The 21,739-nt window shown below is 43.9% G+C and overlaps 2 protein-coding genes across 5 annotated transcripts in view; one reads left to right on the forward strand and one right to left on the reverse strand.

The window, feature by feature from the left end:
- LOC126994121 (transient receptor potential cation channel protein painless-like) overlaps window positions 1–4,769 on the forward strand; it is a 31,311-nt gene extending 26,542 nt beyond the window's left edge. For all 4 annotated transcript variants that reach the window (XM_050853366.1, XM_050853365.1, XM_050853364.1 and 1 more), the window contains one exon: window positions 1,047–4,769. In XM_050853366.1, the coding sequence (XP_050709323.1) occupies window positions 1,047–3,989 (2,943 nt within the window). In that variant the 3' untranslated portion in view covers window positions 3,990–4,769. The remainder of the gene's footprint in view (window positions 1–1,046) is intronic.
- Window positions 4,770–14,801: 10,032 nt separating this feature from the next.
- Window positions 14,802–20,806, reverse strand: LOC126994118 (apolipoprotein D-like). The gene is made up of 6 exons (XM_050853360.1): window positions 20,783–20,806; window positions 20,308–20,519; window positions 19,762–19,886; window positions 19,248–19,339; window positions 17,684–17,791; window positions 14,802–15,724 (listed from the first exon to the last, which is right to left on the reverse strand). The coding sequence occupies exons 2-6, from the start codon at window positions 20,455–20,457 to the stop codon at window positions 15,579–15,581; spliced, it is 621 nt and encodes a 206-aa protein (XP_050709317.1). The 5' UTR covers window positions 20,458–20,519; window positions 20,783–20,806; the 3' UTR covers window positions 14,802–15,578.
- Between the last annotated feature and the right edge of the window lie 933 nt (window positions 20,807–21,739).

Below are 21,739 nucleotides of genomic sequence, written 5' to 3' on the forward strand. Positions count from 1 at the left end.
AATCTAGCCGACCAAGTCGGTCTGTCGACGAGGACTGGCGTGTCTCTGGAGAGGGGGGAGGGGAGGGATAAAGATTGCTCCCTCGTGCACGAGGGAGCACGGGCCTTTGCCTAAGGCGGCCCGTGGCAGGGAGCCGACAGACCGACTCTATCGGCGATCGAAATCTAGCCGACCAAGTCGGTCTGTCGACGAGGACTGGCGTGTCTCTGCTGGAGAGGGTAGTCGCGTTTAACAGGCCAGGAAGAAGATGGAGAGACGGGGTGGATTGCCAGAAGGGCTTAAGTGGTTTCTAGTGTTCATACGAGGGGAGGAAACTTACAATTCCCACTGATGTGTTACCACCTAATTCAGCTAGGACGGATTACAAGATTTTTTCGTGGCAAAAATCTATCATGGGACCAACACTCAAAGGAGGGTAATTTATTTTGAAAGAAGTTTCTGGTAAGCACTCACTGGGGCGCGCGCAGCGAGGGGAGGGGGGAAGGAAGGCTAGACGGAGAACGCCAGGCCAAAGGTTTGGCGGGGACTCAGTGGGCTGGGGAAGGGAGCGAGCGGAAATAGGGGGGAGGAGGGGGGGGGGGGGTCACTGGTTGCTGGGAGGAGATGCCACGTGGTCGCGGCAGTAGGAGGGGGCAGGGAGGGACCAGATGGGCCTCACCGTGAGAAAATTAACGGTTACTGCGGGCCTCTCACTTAAACACTTACTTGCACGCACTTACACTTACATTTTTCTTCACTACAGAAATCTGGCATTTCATAAACACTGTCCCCTTGTAGAAGTATTGTCCCCTTCATACCATTACTAGAGTCTTGCATATTTCTAGGACCTTTCAGGGAGGAAACACTGTCCCCTTGTAGAAGCATTGTCCCCTTTACACCATTACTAGAGTCTTGCATATTTCCAGGACTCGTCAGGGGGAGAATATTGTCCCCTTCAAGAAAAATTGTCCCCTTGTAGAAGTATTCTCCCCTTCACAATTAGAGTCTTGCATATTTCCAGGATCAGAAGAAATTGTTCCTGTCACTAAAGTCTTGCCCATTTCCAGAACCTCTATGATAAGTTCTGTCCCCTTCACTACGCCGCCAAGAATGGCAACGTGGAGGTGGTCAAGACCCTCCTGGAGAAAGGTGTCGACCCAAATGCCAAGGCAGGGTGCTACCGCGATACGGCCCTCCACCTCCTCGTCAAACACAGGGAGACTGACGAGGACTCCTACAAGGCCTGTCTGGACGCCCTCCTGTCCTGTAATGAGACCATCGTTGACGTACTTAACCTTGAGAGACAGTCTCCGCTCTCCATGGCGATCAACAGGGGCTGGGAGTACATGGTGAAGCAGCTTATATACAAGGGGGCGAACATCAAGGCAACTTATGGCAACAAAACCGCTGAGGATCTTATCAAGAATGAGTTCCCTGGCTTACTGGACTCCATCGACTCCTCCGCCATCGTTGAGCCACAGAGGCACCTCAGCGAGGAGCTCTACAATGCTCTGATCCGCCGCGACATTGAACTCTTTCGAGAGATCCTGGACGAGATCGAGGAAGACGAATCGCAGTCCTTGAAGTCAGCGCTGGAGAAGCAGCAAGAGGAGTACACACTGCTGATGTATGCATGCAAGGAGCGACTGACGGACTTCATGAAGGAGTTGCTGAAGCGCGGTGCTGACACTTCACAGGAGGACCAGACCAGCCAGATGAACCCGATCCTGTATGCGGCAGAGCATGGATACTACGAGATACTCACGCTCCTGCTGCTGGCGCTGAGAGACCAGGATGACCCGAACACAGATTACAGGAAGGTGAGGGACGCCTTGAAGAAGAGAGATGACCGGGGGCAGACGGCTCTGCACAAGATAGTCAGAAGGAGGTATGACAATAAAGAAGAAGGCGTTGATTACTCCATGTGTCTGGAGCTGCTGCTGGACATGAAACGGTTGATGGACCTGGATTTGCAGGTAGAGCTCGGGTACACTGAGGAACAGTCCCAAGACCTGGATGCAAAGTATAGGATCACTTTCACGGACAAATGTTTGGTGGATCTGGATACACAGGATGAGTTAGGGTCCACAGCTCTGCATTACGCTGTACACTTTGATGACCAGAGCTTTGTGTGTAAACTCCTCCTCAGCGGGGCAAGTCTCACCATCAAGGACAAGTTTGGGGAGCTGGCCATATCCCGCATCCAGGCGTCAGTCCTGGAGGAGGTGTTCAACAACTGCATAAAGTCACGTAACAATGAATTCAACGATAACTTTAAGATCACCTTCCACTACAGCAAGTTGGTGCCCAAACAAACGTCGCACCACCTGAAGATGTACCCGGAGACAAAGTTCCTGATGTTCCTGAGTGACTCACATGAGCACCAACATCTCCTCAAACACCCTGTGATTGACACGCTCCTGTCCCTGAAGTGGCGGATGATCCAGAAATACTACTACATAAACACCCTGGTGTACATGGCCTTCCTCGCCTTCCTGACAGCCTACATCCTTCTCTTCCATGGGAACTTCACACCCTCGATGGATGCTGACCCAAGTGGACACAATGCCACAGCCAACACAGGCGTTCCAGACCCAAGCGGACACAATGCCACAGTCAACACAGGCTTTCCAGACCCAGCAAAGGACAACATGGCCCTCAAGATCAGTCTACAAGTCCTCATCTCCATCTGCACCTCGTTTATTGCAGTGAGGGAAGTGACTGAGTTCTGTATCTCCTGGAGACAGTACGTGGAAAGGTTTAAGAACTGGCTTGAAATCTCAATAATTCTCCTGACTTGCACGGTGCTGTTCATGCCCATGGAGGCAGCGCTGCAGCAGAGTATGTGTGCCTGGCTGGTGCTGTTCTCGTGGATAGAGTTGGTGCTGGTGCTGGGACAGCACCCAGGCCTGTCCATCTACATCACCATGTTATCTATGGTCACCAGCAACTTCCTCAAATTCATCGCCATGTTCTCCTCCATGGTGGTCGCCTTCATCTTCAGCTTCTACCTGGCATTTCAAGTGGATGAAAACTTCACCACCACCTCCTTCACTCCATACCACAACTCCCTCCTCAAGACCCTAACCATGGCCACCGGGGAGATTGAGTACAAGGATCTCCCCCTCGACGCCTTTCCCGTCTTCTCGCACCTCCTCTTCGTGGCCTTCGTGTTCCTCATCGTGCTTGTCCTCATGAACCTGCTCAATGGCCTGGCGGTGAGCGACATCCACAAGATCCAGAAAGAGGCGGAGATCACGAGCTACAGAAGCAGGGTGGAGCTGGTGTCCATCATTGAGTCTGGGTTACTGACCGGTCCACTGCATCAGATCTTCCTATGGTCGCTGTGGTGCTGTGTGGGTGGTGATGACAAGTACAAGTGCCGCTGTCCCATCTGCTGTCCCATCAGTTGGAAGCGGCACAGCCTAGCCAGACAGCTCCTCAACCGCCTGAAATGCAGGGCACCCATGTCCCAGACCTGTTTCAACAACAAGCAAACCATCTCCATGTTCCCCAACAACCCCTACTTCCCCTTCCAGCTAACGAAGGCACAGATTAAGGCGGCCAAGGACGCGATGCTGAAGAAGAAGCAAGCCACGGCCAATGACCGCTCGGGGCTGGAGTTTTGCATGAAACAGCTGATGGACACAGTTTCATCCCTCAAGGAGAAGAAGGTGGACAAACACGTGGTGCTGGAGAAGGACCTCGCCACGGCCAACAACTGCCTGGATCAGTTGATGGACACAGTTTCGTCCCTGCCGGAGAAGGTGGACAAACACGTGGTGCTGGAGAAGGACCGTGATGCAGCCAACAACCGCCTCTCGGGGCTGGAGTCTTGCATGAATCAGCTGATGGACACAATTTCATCCCTGACGGAGAAGGTGGACAAACACGTGGTGCTGGAGAAGGAGCTCGCCACGGCCAACAATCGCCTGGATCAGTTGATGGCCGCAGTTTTGTCCCTGACGGAGAAGGTGGACAAACACGTCCTCTGCCCGTCTCCGCAGTGACGCCAAAACACCCTGGCCGAGGTGGACACCTGATACCCTGTGTCATGCTGAAGACTCTGCGATGATTTTAGCCCAGAGGAAGCAGTGAAGGGGAAACATTCAAACAATGGACAGAGTAAATAAGGCACAGAACAAAGGAACCTCAACTGAACTGAACTGAAGTGAGAGCAAGCGGCCGTACCAAGGAGGCAGAACATGGCAGCTTCTTCCTCAGGTTCTTGTTGATCTTGTCACTGAAGCTGACCGGCTCCCACCCGTCCTGCCAGAAGGGGATGGACGCCGTCTCACCGAAGTGATGCAGCAGCAGCCCGCACCAACCCACCGCATTCAGGATGGACGCACCGAGGCAACAAGTACAAGCTTAGTCTTTCCTTCTGCCTGCTGTCACAAATGGGGAGTCAGGGGGAGAAGGAAGGCAAGGGACAGAGCCATTCAGGATGGACGCGCCGAGGCAACAAGTACAAGCTGGCACGTGAAGACAGCTGCTAAGTCTTTCCTTCTGCCTACTGTCACAAATGAGGAGTCAGGAGGAGATGTATAAATCATAAATAAAGTCACTCAGTTTTCCGGCACTTCAGAGGGGCAAGTTTTTACAGGTATTCCCATTAGTCTTCATAATAAATGCTGTTACTAGTAAGTCACGTCTGTAGCCATTGTTCAAAGTGATCCTGTGTGTGTGTGTGTGTGTGTGTGTGTGTGTGTGTGTGTGTGTGTTGGAAAGTTATTTGTCTCCTTAACACTCTTCTTTAGCAACTGACTGCCATCATTGCACACACACTACACACACACACACACACACACACACATATATATATATATATATATATATATATATATATATATATATCTATATATATATATATATATATATATATATATATATATATATATATATTCTTCACAAAATCACTAAGTCTTCTGGAAATTCAAATATATAAATTAATCCTGTTAGTCAGCGCCAGATAGAGCTACCAATGGGCCCTGGTGCTGCAAGTAATTCCGGGCCCCTAAGTATCTTAATTTACACACATCATGCCCGGGCGGCCGGGCCCCCAATGAGGCCGGGGCCTGGTGCTGAGATACCAGCTCCCCCCCCCCTCCCCCCACTCTCTCGGGCCCTGCTGTTATTCTGTATAATAAATGCCATTACCACTATGTCATGTTTTACTAAGTTCTCAAATTGATCACATTATCAAATATTTGTCTCCTTAACATTCTTCTATAGCAACTGACTGATGTGTAAATTCCCAATATAAAGTCACTCAGTTTTCCGGCACTTCAAAGACTCAAGTTTTTCACAAGTATACTCGTTGGTCTTCAAAGTAAATTCCATTACTAACTGTTCTCAGCGCTGTCCATCTTACATGGCACACAAATAGCTTTGGTTAACTCTTTCTGTACTCTGTGTGTGAAGCTTAACTTACATTACTAACTGTTCTCACCGCTGTCCATCTTACATGGCACACAGACAGTTTTGGATAACCTTTTTCTGTACTCTGTGTGTGAAGGTTAACAAACATTACTAACTGTTCTCAGCGCTGTCCATCTTACATGGCACACAGACAACTTTGGTTAACTCTTTCTGTACTCTGTGTGTGAAGCTTAACAAACATTACTAACTGTTCTCAGCGCTGTCCATCTTACATGGCACACAGACAACTTTGGTTAACTCTTTCTGTACTCTGTGTGTGAAGCTTATAACTACCATTACTAACTGTTCTCAGCGCTGTCCTTCTTACACGACACACAGACAGCTTTGGTTAACTTTTTTTCTGTACTCTGTGTGTAAAGCTTAAATAACATTATTAACTGTTATCAGCGCTGTCCATCTTACATGACACACAGACAGCTTTGGATAACTCATTATGTACTCTGTGTGTAAAGCTTAACAAACATTATAACTGTTATCAGCGCTGCCCTTCTTACATGACTCACAGACAGCTTTGGTTAACTCTTTATGTACTCTATGTGTGAAGCCTAACTAACATTACTAACTGTTATCAGCGCTACCCTTCTTACATGACACACATACAGCCTTGGTTAACTCTTTATGTACTCTGTGTGTGAAGCTTAACTAACATTACTAACTGTTCTCAGCGCTGCCCTTCTTACATGACACACAGACAGCTTTGGTTAACTCTTTTCTGTACGCTGTGAGTGAAGACAGGACTGTATATATGCACACACCAAAAAAAATATAGATTACTGACCTTTTCTTTGCTGGAGTAGGTAGGAAGACACCTACCGAACGGGCGCAAGCCACTCCCGGTGAGGTATATATGGGAGGTGAGAAAGGAGCTGAAGCCCTCCAAAGACCCTTCCCATGTCCTCACTAACCGTTTCCCTATTGTCTCACCAACACCGGAGAGTAGTTCAGCATGCTCTCTAAAGACAGATCCTCTCTTTATCCACACCACACTACATTCACACAACATATACACCTTTTCCCAAAATTAAAATTTCAAAATGGCGCACATACACCAAGCCTCGGAGTCCCCGACTGGGGGGGGGACCACAAATTCCCCCAGGGAGGACTCCCCTTCTGGCTGCCGACCCGAGAGGTGTCTTGATAACTCCTCGAACCTCTTTCTTCTCAATTTCTGCAACATTCGCGGTCTTCGCTCTAATTTTCATTCTGTGGAACATCATTTCTCCTCCTCTAAACCTCACCTTCTCTTCCTTACCGAAACACAGGTTTCTGAGGCTACTGACAACAATCTCTACTCTGTTCCCTCCTACTATCTCTATCCTAAATTTCAATCCAAAGCTGGATGTTGCGCCTACGTGCGCAACGACATCACTTGCTCTCGTGCCCACGACCTTGACTCTTCTGAATTTTCCACCATCTGGTTAAGACTTCACTGTCATTCTATTACTAAATACATCTGTGCTGTTTATCTCTCACCTAACTCTACCAACTATGTAAAATTCTTTGACTATTTGAATTCTAAATTGGAGCACATCTTGAACCACTCTCCCTTCGCTGAAATCTCCATCCTAGGAGATTTCAATGTTCCTCAGCTTTGGCTTTCATCCTCTTTCACTGACCATCCTGGTGAACAAGCCTACAACTCTGCTATCCTCAACGACCTAGAGCAGTTGGTCCAGCACCCTACACGTATTCCCGACCGTCTTGGAGATCGGCCCAACATTCTAGACCTCTTCCTTACCTCAAACCCTTCTGCTTATTCTGTCAAACTGTTCTCTCCGTTGGGCTCCTCCGATCACAATCTTATTTCTGCATCCTGTCCTATCGCTCCTGTACACCCTCTGGACCCACCGAAGAGGCGATGCTTCTGGCATTTTGCTTCAGCTCGGTGGGACGACCTGAGGATGTACTTTTCCAATTTCCCGTGGAATGATTATTGCTTCCAGGATAGAGACCCCTCTGTGTGTGCTCAGCGCATCACAGAGGTGATTGTCTCTGGAATGGAGGCATACATTCCTCGTTCTTTCTCTGCTCCTCACGCAAAAAAGCCTTGGTTTAATCACGCTTGTTCTCGTGCTGTCAATGATAGAGAGGTAGCTTACAAAAGGTACCAGAGCCTTCAAACTAATGCTAATTATGAACTTTACATTTCTGCCCGAAATCGTGCCAAATCTATTCTCCGACTAACCAAAAATTCTTTCATTAATAGAAAATGTCAAAACCTTGCTTTCTCTAACTCTTCCCGTGACTTCTGGCATCTAGCCAAAAACAGCTCCTCCAACTTCACTTCTTCATCTTTCCCTCCACTCCTCAGTCCTGACGGCAACACTGCCGTCTCATCTATCTCTAAGGCTGAACTCTTCTCTCAAACTTTTTTCTAAAAACTCAACTCTGGACGATTCTGGGCATATTCCTCCTACTCATCCACGCTTGGACTCTTTTATGCCTGTTATAAAGATTCTTCAAAATGATGTTTTCTATGCCCTCTCTGGCCTCAATCCTCAGAAGGCTTATGGACCTGATGGAGTGCCTCCTATTGTCCTTAAAAACTGTGCCTCCGTGCTGTCACCCTGCCTGGTCAAACTCTTTCGCCTCTGCCTGTCAACATCTACCTTTCCTTCTTGCTGGAAGTATGCCTTCATACAGCCTGTACCTAAGAAGGGTGACCGCTCCAATCCCTCAAACTACCGTCCTATTGCTTTACTTTCTTGTCTATCTAAAGCTTTTGAATCAATCCTTAACCGGAAGATTCAAAAGCACCTTTCCACTTCTGACCTTCTATCTGATCGCCAGTATGGGTTCCGCAAGGGGCGTTCTACTGGTGATCTCCTAGTCTTCTTAACTGACTCTTGGTCATCCTCTCTTAGCCGTTTCGGTGAAACTTTTGCTATTGCGCTGGACATATCAAAAGCTTTTGATAGGGTCTGGCACAAATCTTTGCTTTCTAAACTACCCTCCTACGGTTTCTATCCTTCTCTCTGTACCTTTATCTCCAGTTTCCTTTCTGACCGTTCTATTTCTACCGTGGTAGACGGTCACTGTTCTTCCCCTAAATCTATTAACAGTGGTGTCCCACAGGGTTCTGTCCTATCTCCCACTCTTTTTCTGTTGTTCATTGATGATCTTCTTTCCAAAACGAACTGTCCTATCCATTCCTACGCCGATGATTCCACTCTGCATTATTCAACTTCTTTTAATAGAAGACCCACCCTTCAGGAACTTAACGACTCAAGGCTGGAGACTGCAGAACGCTTAGCCTCAGACCTTACTATTATTTCCGATTGGGGCAAGAAGAACCTGGTGTCCTTCAACGCCTCAAAAACACAGTTTCTTCACCTATCCACTCGACACAATCTTCCAAACAACTATCCCCTATTCTTTGACAACACCCAGCTATCACCTTCCCCAACACTAAACATTCTCGGTCTATCCTTAACTCAAAATCTCAACTGGAAACTTCATATCTCATCTCTTACTAAATCAGCTTCCTCGAGGCTGGGCGTTCTGTACCGTCTCCGCCAGTTCTTCTCCCCTGCACAGTTGCTGTCCATATACAGGGGCCTTGTCCGCCCTCGTATGGAGTATGCATCTCATGTGTGGGGGGGCTCCACTCACACAGCTCTTCTGGACAGAGTGGAGGCTAAGGCTCTTCGTCTCATCAGCTCTCCTCCTCATACTGATAGTCTTCTACCTCTTAAATTCCGCCGCAATGTTGCCTCTCTTTCTATCTTCTATCGATATTTCCACGCTGACTGCTCTTCTGAACTTGCTAACTGCATGCCTCCCCTCCTCCCGCGGCCCCGCTGCACTCGACTGTCTACTCATGCTCATCCCTATACTGTCCAAACCCCTTATGCAAGGGTTAACCAGCATCTTCACTCTTTCATCCCTCACGCTGTAAACTCTGGAACAATCTTCCTTCATCTGTATTTCCTCCTGCCTACGACTTGAACTCTTTCAAGAGGAGGGTATCAGGACACCTCTCCTCCCGAAATTAACCTCTGATTTTGGACACTCCTTTAACCTCTGTTCGGGAGCAGTGAGTAGCGGGCCTTTTTTTTCTTTTTTTTTCTTTGCGCCCTTGAGCTGTCTCCTTAGCTGTAAAAAAAAAAAAAAAAATATTCACTCCTGTTTGGCACGAAGTTGTATGAGTCAGTGCCCAAAAAACTCTTTAAAACACTCCATTTACTTTGTGTATATAGAAAGAGTGTATTTATGTCCACAATGAGAAAAATTATATGGCTAACTTTCCTACATTATTAACTCTTATGTGGCACCAAATTATATGAGTCTGTGACCAGAAATCTCTTTGAAACACTCCATTTGCTTTGTGAATATAGACACAGTGTATATATAGGTACAATGTAGTTGTACAATGAAGAAAAATATATATCTATTATTATAAAAAAAAAATCATATCAAACACCAACACTCGTATGCTAAGCTCTCCCTTACCAAGAGATGTCAGTTACTAGCAAAGAATGTCAGTTACTAGCAAGATATGTCAGTTACTAGTAGGGGATCAGTTACTAGCAAGGAATGTCAGTTACTAGCAAGATATGTCAGTTACTAGTAGGGGATCAGTTACTAGCAAGGAATGTCAGTTACTAGCAAGATATGTCAGTTACTAGTAGGGGATCAGTTACTAGCAAGGAATGTCAGTTACTAGCAAGATATGTCAGTTACTAGCAAGGTATGTCAGTTACTAGCAAAGAATGTCAGTTATTAGCAAGATATGTCAGTTACTAGTAGGGGATCAGTTACTAGCAAGGAATGTCAGTTACTAGCAAGTGATGTCAGTTACTAGCAAGATATGTCAGTTACTAGCAATGGCTGTTAGTTACTAGCAAGAGATGTCAGTTACTAGCAAGGGACGTCAGTTACTAGCAAGGGATGTCAGTTACTAGCAAGAGATGTCTTACTAGCAAGTGATGTCAGTTACTAGCAAGAGATGTCAGTTACTAGCAAGAGATGTCAGTTACTAGCAAGGGATGTCAGTTACTAGCAAGAGATGTCTTACTAGCAAGTGATGTCAGTTACTAGCAAGAGATGTCTTACTAGCAAGTGATGTCAGTTACTAGCAAGAAATGTCAGTTACTAGCAAGAGATGTCAGTTACTAGCAAGAGATGTCAGTTACTAGCAAGAAATGTCAGTTACTAGCAAGAAATGTCAGTTACTAGCAAGAAATGTCTTACTAGCAAGTGATGTCAGTTACTAGCAAGAAATGTCAGTTACTAGCAAGAGATGTCAGTTACTAGCAAGAGATGTCAGTTACTTGCAAGAAATGTCAGTTACTAGCAAGAAATGTCAGTTACTAGCAAGAAATGCCAGTTACTAGCAAGAAATGTCAGTTACTAGCAAGAGATGTCAGTTACTAGGAAAATATGTCAGTTACTAGCAATGGATGTTAGTTTCTAGCAAGAGATGTCAGTTACTAGTAAGTGAAGTCAGTTACTAGCAAGAAATGTCAGTTACTAGCAAGAAATGTCAGTTACTAGCAAAATATGTCAGTTACTAGCAATGGATGTTAGTTTCTAGCAAGAGATGTCAGTTACTAGTAAGTGAAGTCAGTTACTAGCAAGAAATGTCAGTTACTAGCAAGAAATGTCAGTTACTAGCAAAATATGTCAGTTACTAGCAATGGATGTTAGTTTCTAGCAAGAGATGTCAGTTACTAGTAAGTGATGTCAGTTACTAGCAATGGATGTTAGTTACTAGCAAGAGATAGCAGTTACTAGCAAGAGATGTCGGTTACTAGCAAGTGATGTCAGTTACTAGCAATGGATGTTAGTTACTAGCAAGAGATAGCAGTTACTAGCAAGTGATGTCAGTTACTAGCAATGGATGTTAGTTACTAGCAAGAGATAGCAGTTACTAGCAAGTGATGTCAGTTACTAGCAATGGATGTTAGTTACTAGCAAGAGATAGCAGTTACTAGCAAGAGATGTCGGTTACTAGCAAGAGATATCAGTTACTAGCAAGAGATGTCGGTTACTAGCAAGAGATATCAGTTACTAGCAAGAGATGTCGGTTACTAGCAAGAGATATCAGTTACAAGCAAGAGATGTCAGTTACTAGCAAGAAATGTCAGTTACTAGCAATGGATGTTAGTTACTAGCAAGAGATGTCAGTTACTAGCAAGTGATGTCAGTTACTAGCAATATATATATATATATATATATATATATATATATATATATATATATATATATATATATATATATATATATATATATATATATATATATATATATATATATATATATATATATATATATATATATATATATATATATATATATATATATATATATATATATATATATATATATATACAATTCTTCTCTGGGACTTCTGGCAACTAGCCAAAAATATCTCCTCCAACTTCACTTCTTCATCTTTCCCTCCTTTCCTTAGTCCTGACGGCAGCACCGCCGTCTCATTTATCTCTAAGGCTGAACTCTTCTCTCAAACTTTTTCTAAAAATTCCACTCTGGACGATTCTGGGCATATTCCTCTTACGCATTCCCCCTCTGATTCCCTTATGCCTGTTATTAAGATTATTAAGAATGATGTTTTCTATGCCCTATCTGGCCTCAATCCTCAGAAGGCTTATAGACCTGATGGAGTGCCTTCTATTGTTCTTAAAAACTGTGCTTCCGTGCTGACACACCGCCTAGTCAAACTCTTTCGTTTCTGCCTGTCAACATCTAACTTTCCTTCCTGCTGGAAGTATGCCTTCATACAGCCTGGGCCTAAGAAGGGTGACCGTTCCAATCCCTCAAACTACCGTCCTATAGCTTTACTTTTTTGTCTATCTAAAGCTTTTGAATCAATCCTTAACAGGAAGATTCAAAAGCATCTTTCAACTTCTGACCTTCTATCTGATCGCCAGTATGGGTTCCGCAATGGGCGTTCTACTGGTGATCTCCTTGCCGTCCTACCTGACTCTTGGTAATCCTTTCTCAGCCGTTTCGATGAAACCTTTGCTATTGCGCTGGACATATCAAAAGCCTTTAATAGGGTCTGGCACGTACAAATCTTTGCTTTCCAAACTACCCTCCTACGGTTTCTATCCTTCTCTCTATACCTGTATCTCCAGTTTGCTTTCTGACCGTTCTATTTCTGCTGTGGTAGACGGTCACTTTTCTTCTCCTAAACCTATTAACAGTGGTGTCCCGCACGGCTCTGTCCTACCTCCCACTCTCTTTCTGTTGTTCATTAATGATCTTTCCAAAACGAACTGACATATCTATTCTTACGCCGATGACTCCACTCTGCATTACTCAACTTCTTTTAATAGAAGACCCACTCAACAGGAACTAAACGATTCCAGGCTGGCGGCTGCAGAACGCTTAGCCTCAAACCTTACTATTATTTCCGAATGGGCCAAGAAGAACCTGGTGTCCTTCAACGCCTCAAAAACACAGTTTCTCCATCTATCCACTCGACACAATCTTCCAGATATCTATCCCCTATTCTTCGACAACACTCAGCTATCACCGTCTTCAACACTAAACATCCTCGGTCTATTCTTAACTCAAAATCTCAACTGGAAACTTCATATCTCTTCTACCAAATCAGCTTCCTCGAGGCTGGGCGTTCTGTACCGCCTCCGCCAGTTCTTCTCCCCCGCACAGATGCTTTCCATATGCAGGGGCCTTGTCCGTCCTTGTATGGAGTATGCATCTCACGTGTGGGGGAGCTCCACTCACACAGTTCTACTAGACAGAGTGGAGTCTAAGGCTCTTCGTCTCATCAGCTCTCCTCCTCTTACTGATAGTTTTCTACCTCTTAAATTCCGCCGCCATGTTGCCTCTCTTTCTATCTTCTATCGATATTTTCATGCTGACTGCTCTTCTGAACTTGCTGACTGCATGCCTCCCCCCCTCCCGCGGCCCCGCTGTACACGACTTTCTACTCATGCTCATCCCTTTACTGTCCAAACCCCTTATGCAAGAGTTAACCAGCATCTCCATTCTTTCATCCCCTTCACTGGTAAACTCTGGAACAACCTTCCTTCGTCTGTATTTTCTCCTGCCTATGACTTAACCTCTTTCAAGAAGAGTGTATGCATCTCACACCCGAGAATTGACCTCTCTTTTGGCTACTCTTTATTTTTATCTTTTATAGGAGCGGCGAGTAGCGGGCTTTTTTTGTACTCTTTTTATTGCCCTTGAGCCGTGTCCTCTGAAGTAATATATATATATATATATATATATATATATATATATATATATATATATATATATATATATATATATATATATATATATATATATATATATATATATATATATATATATATATATATATATATATATATATATATATATATATATATATATATATATATATATATAAATGCCTATTTGTGAAGTGTATTGACCTCAGTGATCTGCCCAGGCTGCCGAATGCCCACGACGGCCACGAGGCGACAACTGAGTGGCTGTGTGGCTGGGCGCTGGGAGTACAGTACGGTAGGGGTGTGGGCAGGATCCGTTACTGGACTTGAATCCACCAAATTCATCTGGCGCCGTTTGGCGCGTTTTTTTTTTTAATAAATACGATAATGTTCGCAATTTCTTTTATTTGTTTTGTGTGTTTATTATTTCTTTTAATATTATTATTATTATTATTATTATTATTATTATTATTATTATTATTATTATTATTATTATTATTATTATTATTATTATTATTATTATTATTAGTTATTATTATCATCATTATAATTAAAAGGCTAGTAGTAGTGTTCACATGAATGATATCCCTCAGATCTCAGTGAATATTTGAAAGGGCGCAATTTAGGTCCTAAGGGGCGCCGTCCCCTGGATCCGCCACTGGTGATATGACTGAAATTGATTGATGATGGATCGCATGAGTGCGTGACAGTACTTGTGAAATTACACTAAGAGTAGGTAGTGCATCCCAGGTCGTACACTGTTACCGGTCAAGTTTGCATTGTGTACACACTGTACTTGGCCATCTGCAAAAAAGTAGCCAGACTGCCATGGGAGAGGGGGGATGGGTGTGCATGGGACTATGCTGGCCCATGGCCTATTACGATGGGAAGGACTTGCCCGGGGAAAGCTCTGGTTTTGGCGTTGTAGGGTTGGCGAGGCGACTCGTCCCGCACGAAGTATGTCCCTATTAATTCACTGATTATTTTTTCTTTAGGATTGAGTATAAAAAGAGAAAGTGTTGGCTCGTCTCATTACCCTCGTCACTTGAGCAAGAAAGAGCGTTCTGTAACGAAAAAGAGGATCAAAAGTCTTAAGAATTCTGGGTCATTCATGTTCTCCAGATAACGCATTTCCTGGCACGGGGGAAATACATTCTTAATGACCATTAAACGAAAATATCTAAGGAAAAGCATATAAATGATGAGGTATTTATTTAAAAAAAATATTCGTATTAGGTATCTAAAAAATCATACATGTGTGTTTCTGCTGTCCATTTTAATACACTCAATTGCCATGCAAAATTAAGAACTACATATAATTATTAAAAAAAGTCACATAAACCGGACGTCTCTCATCAATCCTTATGTGTGGTCACGCCTAACGGGTGACAGGTATGCTAAGGGCAGCGCGATATTTTCACTGGAAGCACGGATGGCGTGACCAAGGTCATGATGTTATTGTTTCAGTGATAAACTAATTTATCTAATTGGGGTTTGGTGGTCGGCCCCAGCCTGTTATGTCGCTGGCCAGTTTTATCGTGGAGCCATCTTGTTAGTTGTGCTAATTAATTTTGTTAATATTACAATGATGTATTACTTTAGTATCGTAATGACAGGACATTACAGAGCTTCATGTTTCCGTATATGATAGTCTGAAATGAATACTCTATAAATTCTATAAATTCATAAATTATGTGGTGGAAGATAATCTGACATTTAATAAATTTTCCAAGATTGGTACGCACCATTACAGTTAGTAGTGGCATCTAACGAACAAACAAACAAACAAACTGAAAATTTACATTCGGTATAAGAATTGAAGTATTGCCAAAGAAAGTGCCAATCTTTTTTTTTATTTTTTTTTTTTTACATTTATTCTTTTTATTTTCTTTCTGATGTAAATGCTAATTGAAAGTGTGCGTAGGAATTGGAGAACACAGCCCATTTCTTGGGTCTACTGGCGGACACGAGGCGTTACTGCGGACGGCGCAGGCACGAGGCGTCCTGTCTGAGGGGAGAGTAACGCGCCGCGTCGATGTTCACCTGCGACGCCCAGTCCTTCAGAGCAGAGACGAATTGTGGCGGCAAAGTGGGCGTCCTAGACAAGATCCACGAGAACTCTGAGAAAGAAGAAGGGAACACTAAGTTAATGAAGATAGTATACTACCACACAGTCCGCTCCATCTCGGAAAAAGATATTGGCGCTCGGCACCCCTTTCCGTGCATTCCTTTTGGCAAGTAAGTAACTGATGTGCAGAAATGCTAAAGATACATCCCTGGTCAAGGTATCGGCAACAAACTTACCGAAATCTCATAGGCCGGCTATCGCCTGCCGGCACTTCCCGGGAGGGGCCCCGCGTACGGCCGCCTGATCGGCAGAGGCGTGTGCCGAGTGCAAGTAACGAACAACGAAATTATCTTTCTTGTTTACAGTAAAGGAAGAAGCACAAGGCAAGACCAGCAACAATAAAAAGTCCGATTTTTTAATAGAAATTACAGCGAAGCACAAGAATCTTCAAGTTGATGAAGAAAATGTTACAAGAGCTATCAAGACACATTCTTAGTTTGGCATCAGAGCGGAGTTTGATCTGGGTATATTTCTGGTCCTCTTTCCAGATGGGGACTTGAGGCAGTTTTTAGTTTCTGTTCCGCAGTAAATTTTAAATTTAGATAAGTTTTGAGGAAATTGTGTTTTTGCTGCGTATAGGTAGTTTGGTGTGGAAAATGAGACAATTTGTCCTTGGAGAGCTTGCTTAGCTACTCTCTGATGTTAGTGAGACAATAGAGAAACTGAAAGTGAGGACACGGGAGGGTCTTTGATAAGCTTTCAGTACCCCCTCGCCTCCCGTATATACCTCACCGGGAGTAGCTGATGTCCACTTCGGCAGGTGTCTACCTGCTTCTTCCTATCAAGAAATGCACATTATATTCTTCTTATCCGAGTGAGGTATCACATTTGTGCATATATGAAGGCAATATTTCCACAAACTCTCCTAATAAAAATACAGTAAAGATTCGTTTTAGTACCGTGCCAGTATCTCATAATCTACTTTTTGAAACATCACTATCTCTTCATATATCTTTTCTATAAACCTTCAACAGTCATGGAAACGCTTTGAAAATCCAATTCAAGGACTTTTTTTTTACTCTTGAAAATAGGGGCGGTCTACAAAAGCGCGTCGCCTCCTCTGGCGACGGCCGCGGTGACGCTGCAGCCGCCGCAGCCGCAAAATAGCTCGCAGAGGGTTTAGGGTCGGGGAGCATATTTAAACTACTCCAACCGAACTTTACGACCTACTAACGGGGGGGCTGCGCCCCCCCTCGACCCCCCCCTTCTGACCCCCCCACATGTACATGTGACTTATTTCAGCGAGGAGGTATTTCTCGCAATACCGGCTTCAGCGTCGCCGCGGCCGTCGCCAGAGGAGGCGACGCGCTTTCGTAAACATTATTCTCTATTTTCAAGAGTAAAAAAAAAAAGTCCTTGAATTGGATTTTCAAAGCGTTTCCATGACTGTTGAAGGTTTGTAGAAAAGATATATGAAGAGATAGTGATGTTTCATAAGGTAGGTAATGAGATACTGGCACGGTACTTAAACGAATCTTAATTAACCAAAAATACTTCCTAAGAAATCACCCTCAGAAGAATATAATCTACGTTTGAATATCATATTTTTTCCAACCTATCTTCCTTATACATCCATTAGCATATCAGAACCCTCTGTTTTGTTAGTGACAACCTGGTGTCGATTATGATAACACTCAGCCTTAGCTGGTTTTGGATAGAAAAATATATCAAGTATCGGCCACTTAACTCCCGGACCGCCACCAGATGTCATGATGGTTCAGAGCACTGTATAGTCTGACCCATTGTCGAGGTGCACACTACCAACTTATCTGGATTTAACGTAATGGTTACATGGTATAAATGTTAGATGATATAAGTTTATGTATGTTTGATAAGGTAAATTTAGATAAACGTCTACACCTTATTGGCTGTTGTTGGACGAATGAAGAAACTTCAAAGTTGTGTTCAGTCAGTCGGGAAGTGCATACATACAATATTGTTCATCACTTACCAATTTTGTTTTCAGGACCGAAGGTAGAACAAGAGTAGACAAGAGCATAGTTGTGGTAGTCCGTGGCAACCACCGTATAGTTTGGCTCGCCTTCCGGCGAAAATGAACCTGAAAAAAAAAAAAAAATTTCAAGTTTATATGCCTTTGGTTCTCATTTTTCAGGCTTAATTGAAGAACTCTAATGCACAAATGTATCCTTCACAATATTTGAAAAGTATCTGCCTACCCCATCGTCAGCAATCTCCTCAGAACCACTTAGAAAGCTTTCATTCATTGTATATATCCATAATATACAGCAATATTTAAGCGAGGTATAAAAATCAACTTTTTAAAATTATAGTGACAACAAATATATTACTTTATTCCATCTCAATTTCCATGTGTGAGATTTTTCCTGATCAGAATGAAGCGTACCAAATTACGAATCTACCCAACATTTTTGTTGTTGCTGGACCGGCCAGTGGCCCGTTTATTCACTTTGCCGCCCACGTGCATGCCTTGTGGTCTCTTGCGTAAGTCAGTCTGCTGTTAATTAATCGTCTAGGTACATATCTTTCCTCGTATTTTGGTATTGTGTTCCCTTGTAGAAACATATTGAAGTAATCTGTAGCAGATATTTTTCAATATATTAACACATTTGCATCTTCTTGAAGATAGTCAGCTGGCACTTACTCACTCACAATAAGAATATGGGCCATTCACCAACAGACCGTGCTGGCTATACACACAGGATCTATTGTTTGGAGATAAATATCCAAACACGGTACCTGCTGGATGGGAATATAAATAATTTTCCCATTGCTCGTAGGTTTTAAGGTTTTAGTCAATATATGGTAAATAAGACTACTGAGCGCCGAATGTACGCGGGTCCGTGTCTTACTCATGAACGGCAAAAGGCAACGTGAGATGTTTTGTCTTTGAATATTCCACTCATGGCTGTATTTTGCTTACACGCATCTCTAGTAAGATTTAATTTTATGTTAAATGTGTGTCCGTTCTAAAAGTGGGGGATTTCGACTTCTGGTCTTAAAATAATTGCTTTACACACAAGGTGCTACGGTAGGCAACACCGAAACTGTAAAACGGTGGTGTAAAGACGTTGTATATGTAAACAAAGGCTAAAGAGTGGCCGTTGCCGAGCACACTGGGGGTCTCAAGCGGCCAAGAGGCGAACTGATAGCCAAGACGGTCTAATCGTATCAACCGCTCCTGTTATCACTTTTGATATAAAAATTTCTCCGTAATATTAAACAATTACGAGAATCAACCCCAATAAATATAAGACAAATATTGATTTCATCGAATGGTTTTATTTCTATCTATGAAAAGATAAAGAAAAAGAAAAAAAAGTCAGCTAAACTGCACAGCTGGAACAGCGGAAAAGAATGGTCAAATTTGATGGGTGAGATGTCTTAAAACGCCCGCTTGCACCTCATGAAGCTTGCTTTCCTATTCTGGGTTCCATATTTCTGATATGAGTGCTGATGTTAATGTATTCGTATTGGCAAATGTATCTTCGTAAAATTTCATTGTTTCACAGTTAAAAAGTTGACCTTATTCTCACCTTGAGAAGAAAAAGGGAACTGGACCACCAGCCTTCCCTCTAATGGATTGGGTCCCAGTGTTGCAAACCCTCTCACGGAGTTTAGTTCACCTCTGCAAGGCAAATAATGGTATTCTAATTAAGAAGACACATACGAGTTGTTTGAGGATCAGCAAACTATATTTCTAGGGTCATTGGCGTATCTAAGATGTTTTTACCTCTCGTAAACATCGAAATCTTGTCATAACAGTAATAATTAAGTAGCAACAATACTTCATTCATGTGGCTAACTACTCGGTCTCTTCTGTGAAGTTTCTAAGTCTTCCTAATTCTTAATACGCACCTATGCTTCCTTTTCCCTCACCTCTTGCTGAACACCTCATGGCTGGCTTGACTATTCTCCTATGACAACTCTCTCTCTCTCTCTCTCTCTCTCTCTCTCTCTCTCTCTCGATAGATAGATAGATAGATAGATATAAATATCTTTGTCTACCAGAAGGCCTATCACAAAAGTGAAAAATTGCTTTGTACTCACTCTACCACCTCCGTGTTGACAACAGACACGGATCCATTGGTAAGCAGGCCGTAGTCCGCCGTCACGCAGTCCCCAGTCTGGAAAGGGGCGAAGAAGCGCTCGATCTCGTACCAGCGGCCGAGGTACTGAAGGAACAGACAAATATTTGTTCTTTGATGTGGAATGTTATTCTTTAGTGGTAACATGGCTATGGCATCTCTCTCTCTCTCTCTCTCTCTCTCTCTCTCTCTCTCTCTCTCTCTCTCTCTCTCTCTCTCTCTCTCTCTCTCTATATATATATATATATATATATTGACTTCAATGACTACGGCTATACTAGTACTAATTCTGCTGGTATTACTCCTACCACACACACACACACACAAATTTGCGCGCTCACGTGCACCCACATGCACGCACACGGAAACATGCTCACACGCAGGTTCATCCCTCCCGCACCCCCTTCCCCCTCGCACCCACACCCACACCCACACGTACATGCACATGCACACGCACACGCATACCAACAGCCTCACCCCCACCCCCTCACACGGACACACTTCTCACCCTGTGAAGGTCGAAATTCTGCACGACAGGTACCACGGCGCAGGGGCCCGTGGCTGGTGGCCGAGGCATGAAGGGCAGCACCCCATTCGGCACCTGTCCCGCAGCGAGGCCCACCAACACAAGGATCATTGCTATCCTCACACACATCATAGCCCCTGGAGACTGCTGCAGCGCGATGACAAGCCGAAGTATGCCCAAGATCACTTTCGAATCTGCAGATTCAAAGGCGTTGCTACAATTTTGAGAATAATTCTAATAATTTGAAACACAGAGACTAACCGCGATACTCTCGTTACTTCTATTAGCTTACGAGCTAGACAGGTTTTGCGAATAAAACTCAATCAATAACAACCGTGCATTTAAACATATAGTCAAATTAAAACGAAGCAAAGGTACACGGAAGTGAAGAATGAAAAACTTAGAATCTAGAGCAATATACTTAACGACGATGTCTGTGTATTTGTTGTAGGCTTACATTCTTCATTCCAAATGTTTCATCGTCGTATTTAAACAGTTTCGTCTGATTTGATGAATATTTGAAAGCCATTGAAGTATTTAGGTCTTGAGAGAGAGAGAGAGAGAGAGAGAGAGAGAGAGAGAGAGAGAGAGAGAGAGAGAGAGAGAGAGAGAGAGAGAGAGAGAGAGAGTAAATGTAAACTTTTCAATACGATAAAATGTTCAGTAAATCTTATGTCCTCAGAATTTTTATCGATCGATTATTAAAGAATAGTAGAATCGGCAGAGGCCGATCCATCCATCGACGAAAGCCCGCCCTCTCTGGGCGAGGTCAGAGAGGCTGTGGCAAAGTTGAGGGGTGGAAAGGCACCTGGCATCTGGAACATCAGTGCACGCGAAGCTGCTCAAAGCTGGAGGTGAAGCCATGATCCGCGGGTTGCATGCAGTCTTGCCTGCCGTATGATAATCTGGTACTATTCCTCCTGGCTGGAAGAGAGGGCTGGTCGTCCCTATCTGAAAAGGGAAAGGGGACCGCCAAGACTGCAACAACTACCGTGGTATTGCACTGCTCAGTGTGCCAGGCAAGGTGCTTGCCCATCTACTGCTGATGCGAATTCGTAGCCAGCTGCTGAAGCTGCAGAGACCTGAACAGTCTGGGTTCACGCCTGGTAAGTCGACAACTGACCGTATCCTAACGTTTTGCGTACTGGTTGAGCGCCGACGCGAGTTTCGACAGGGGATGCTTGCAACCTGTGTCGATCACAAGAAGACATTTGACTCAGTGTATCGCGAGGCACTCTAAGATCTCCTGCGACTCCGTGGGATTCCTGCAAGGACCATTGGTTTGCTGACTGGCCTCTATTCTGGGACAGAGTGCTGTGAAGTGAGGGGGAGACTTGTCCAGCTTCATTCCCGTGAATGCAAGAAGTTTCCGGAGTGGCATTTAATATATATATATATATATATATATGATATA

The sequence above is a fragment of the Eriocheir sinensis genome, unplaced genomic scaffold (genome assembly GCF_024679095.1).
Source record: "Eriocheir sinensis breed Jianghai 21 unplaced genomic scaffold, ASM2467909v1 Scaffold723, whole genome shotgun sequence".
Classification (NCBI taxonomy): Eukaryota; Metazoa; Arthropoda; class Malacostraca; order Decapoda; family Varunidae; genus Eriocheir; species Eriocheir sinensis.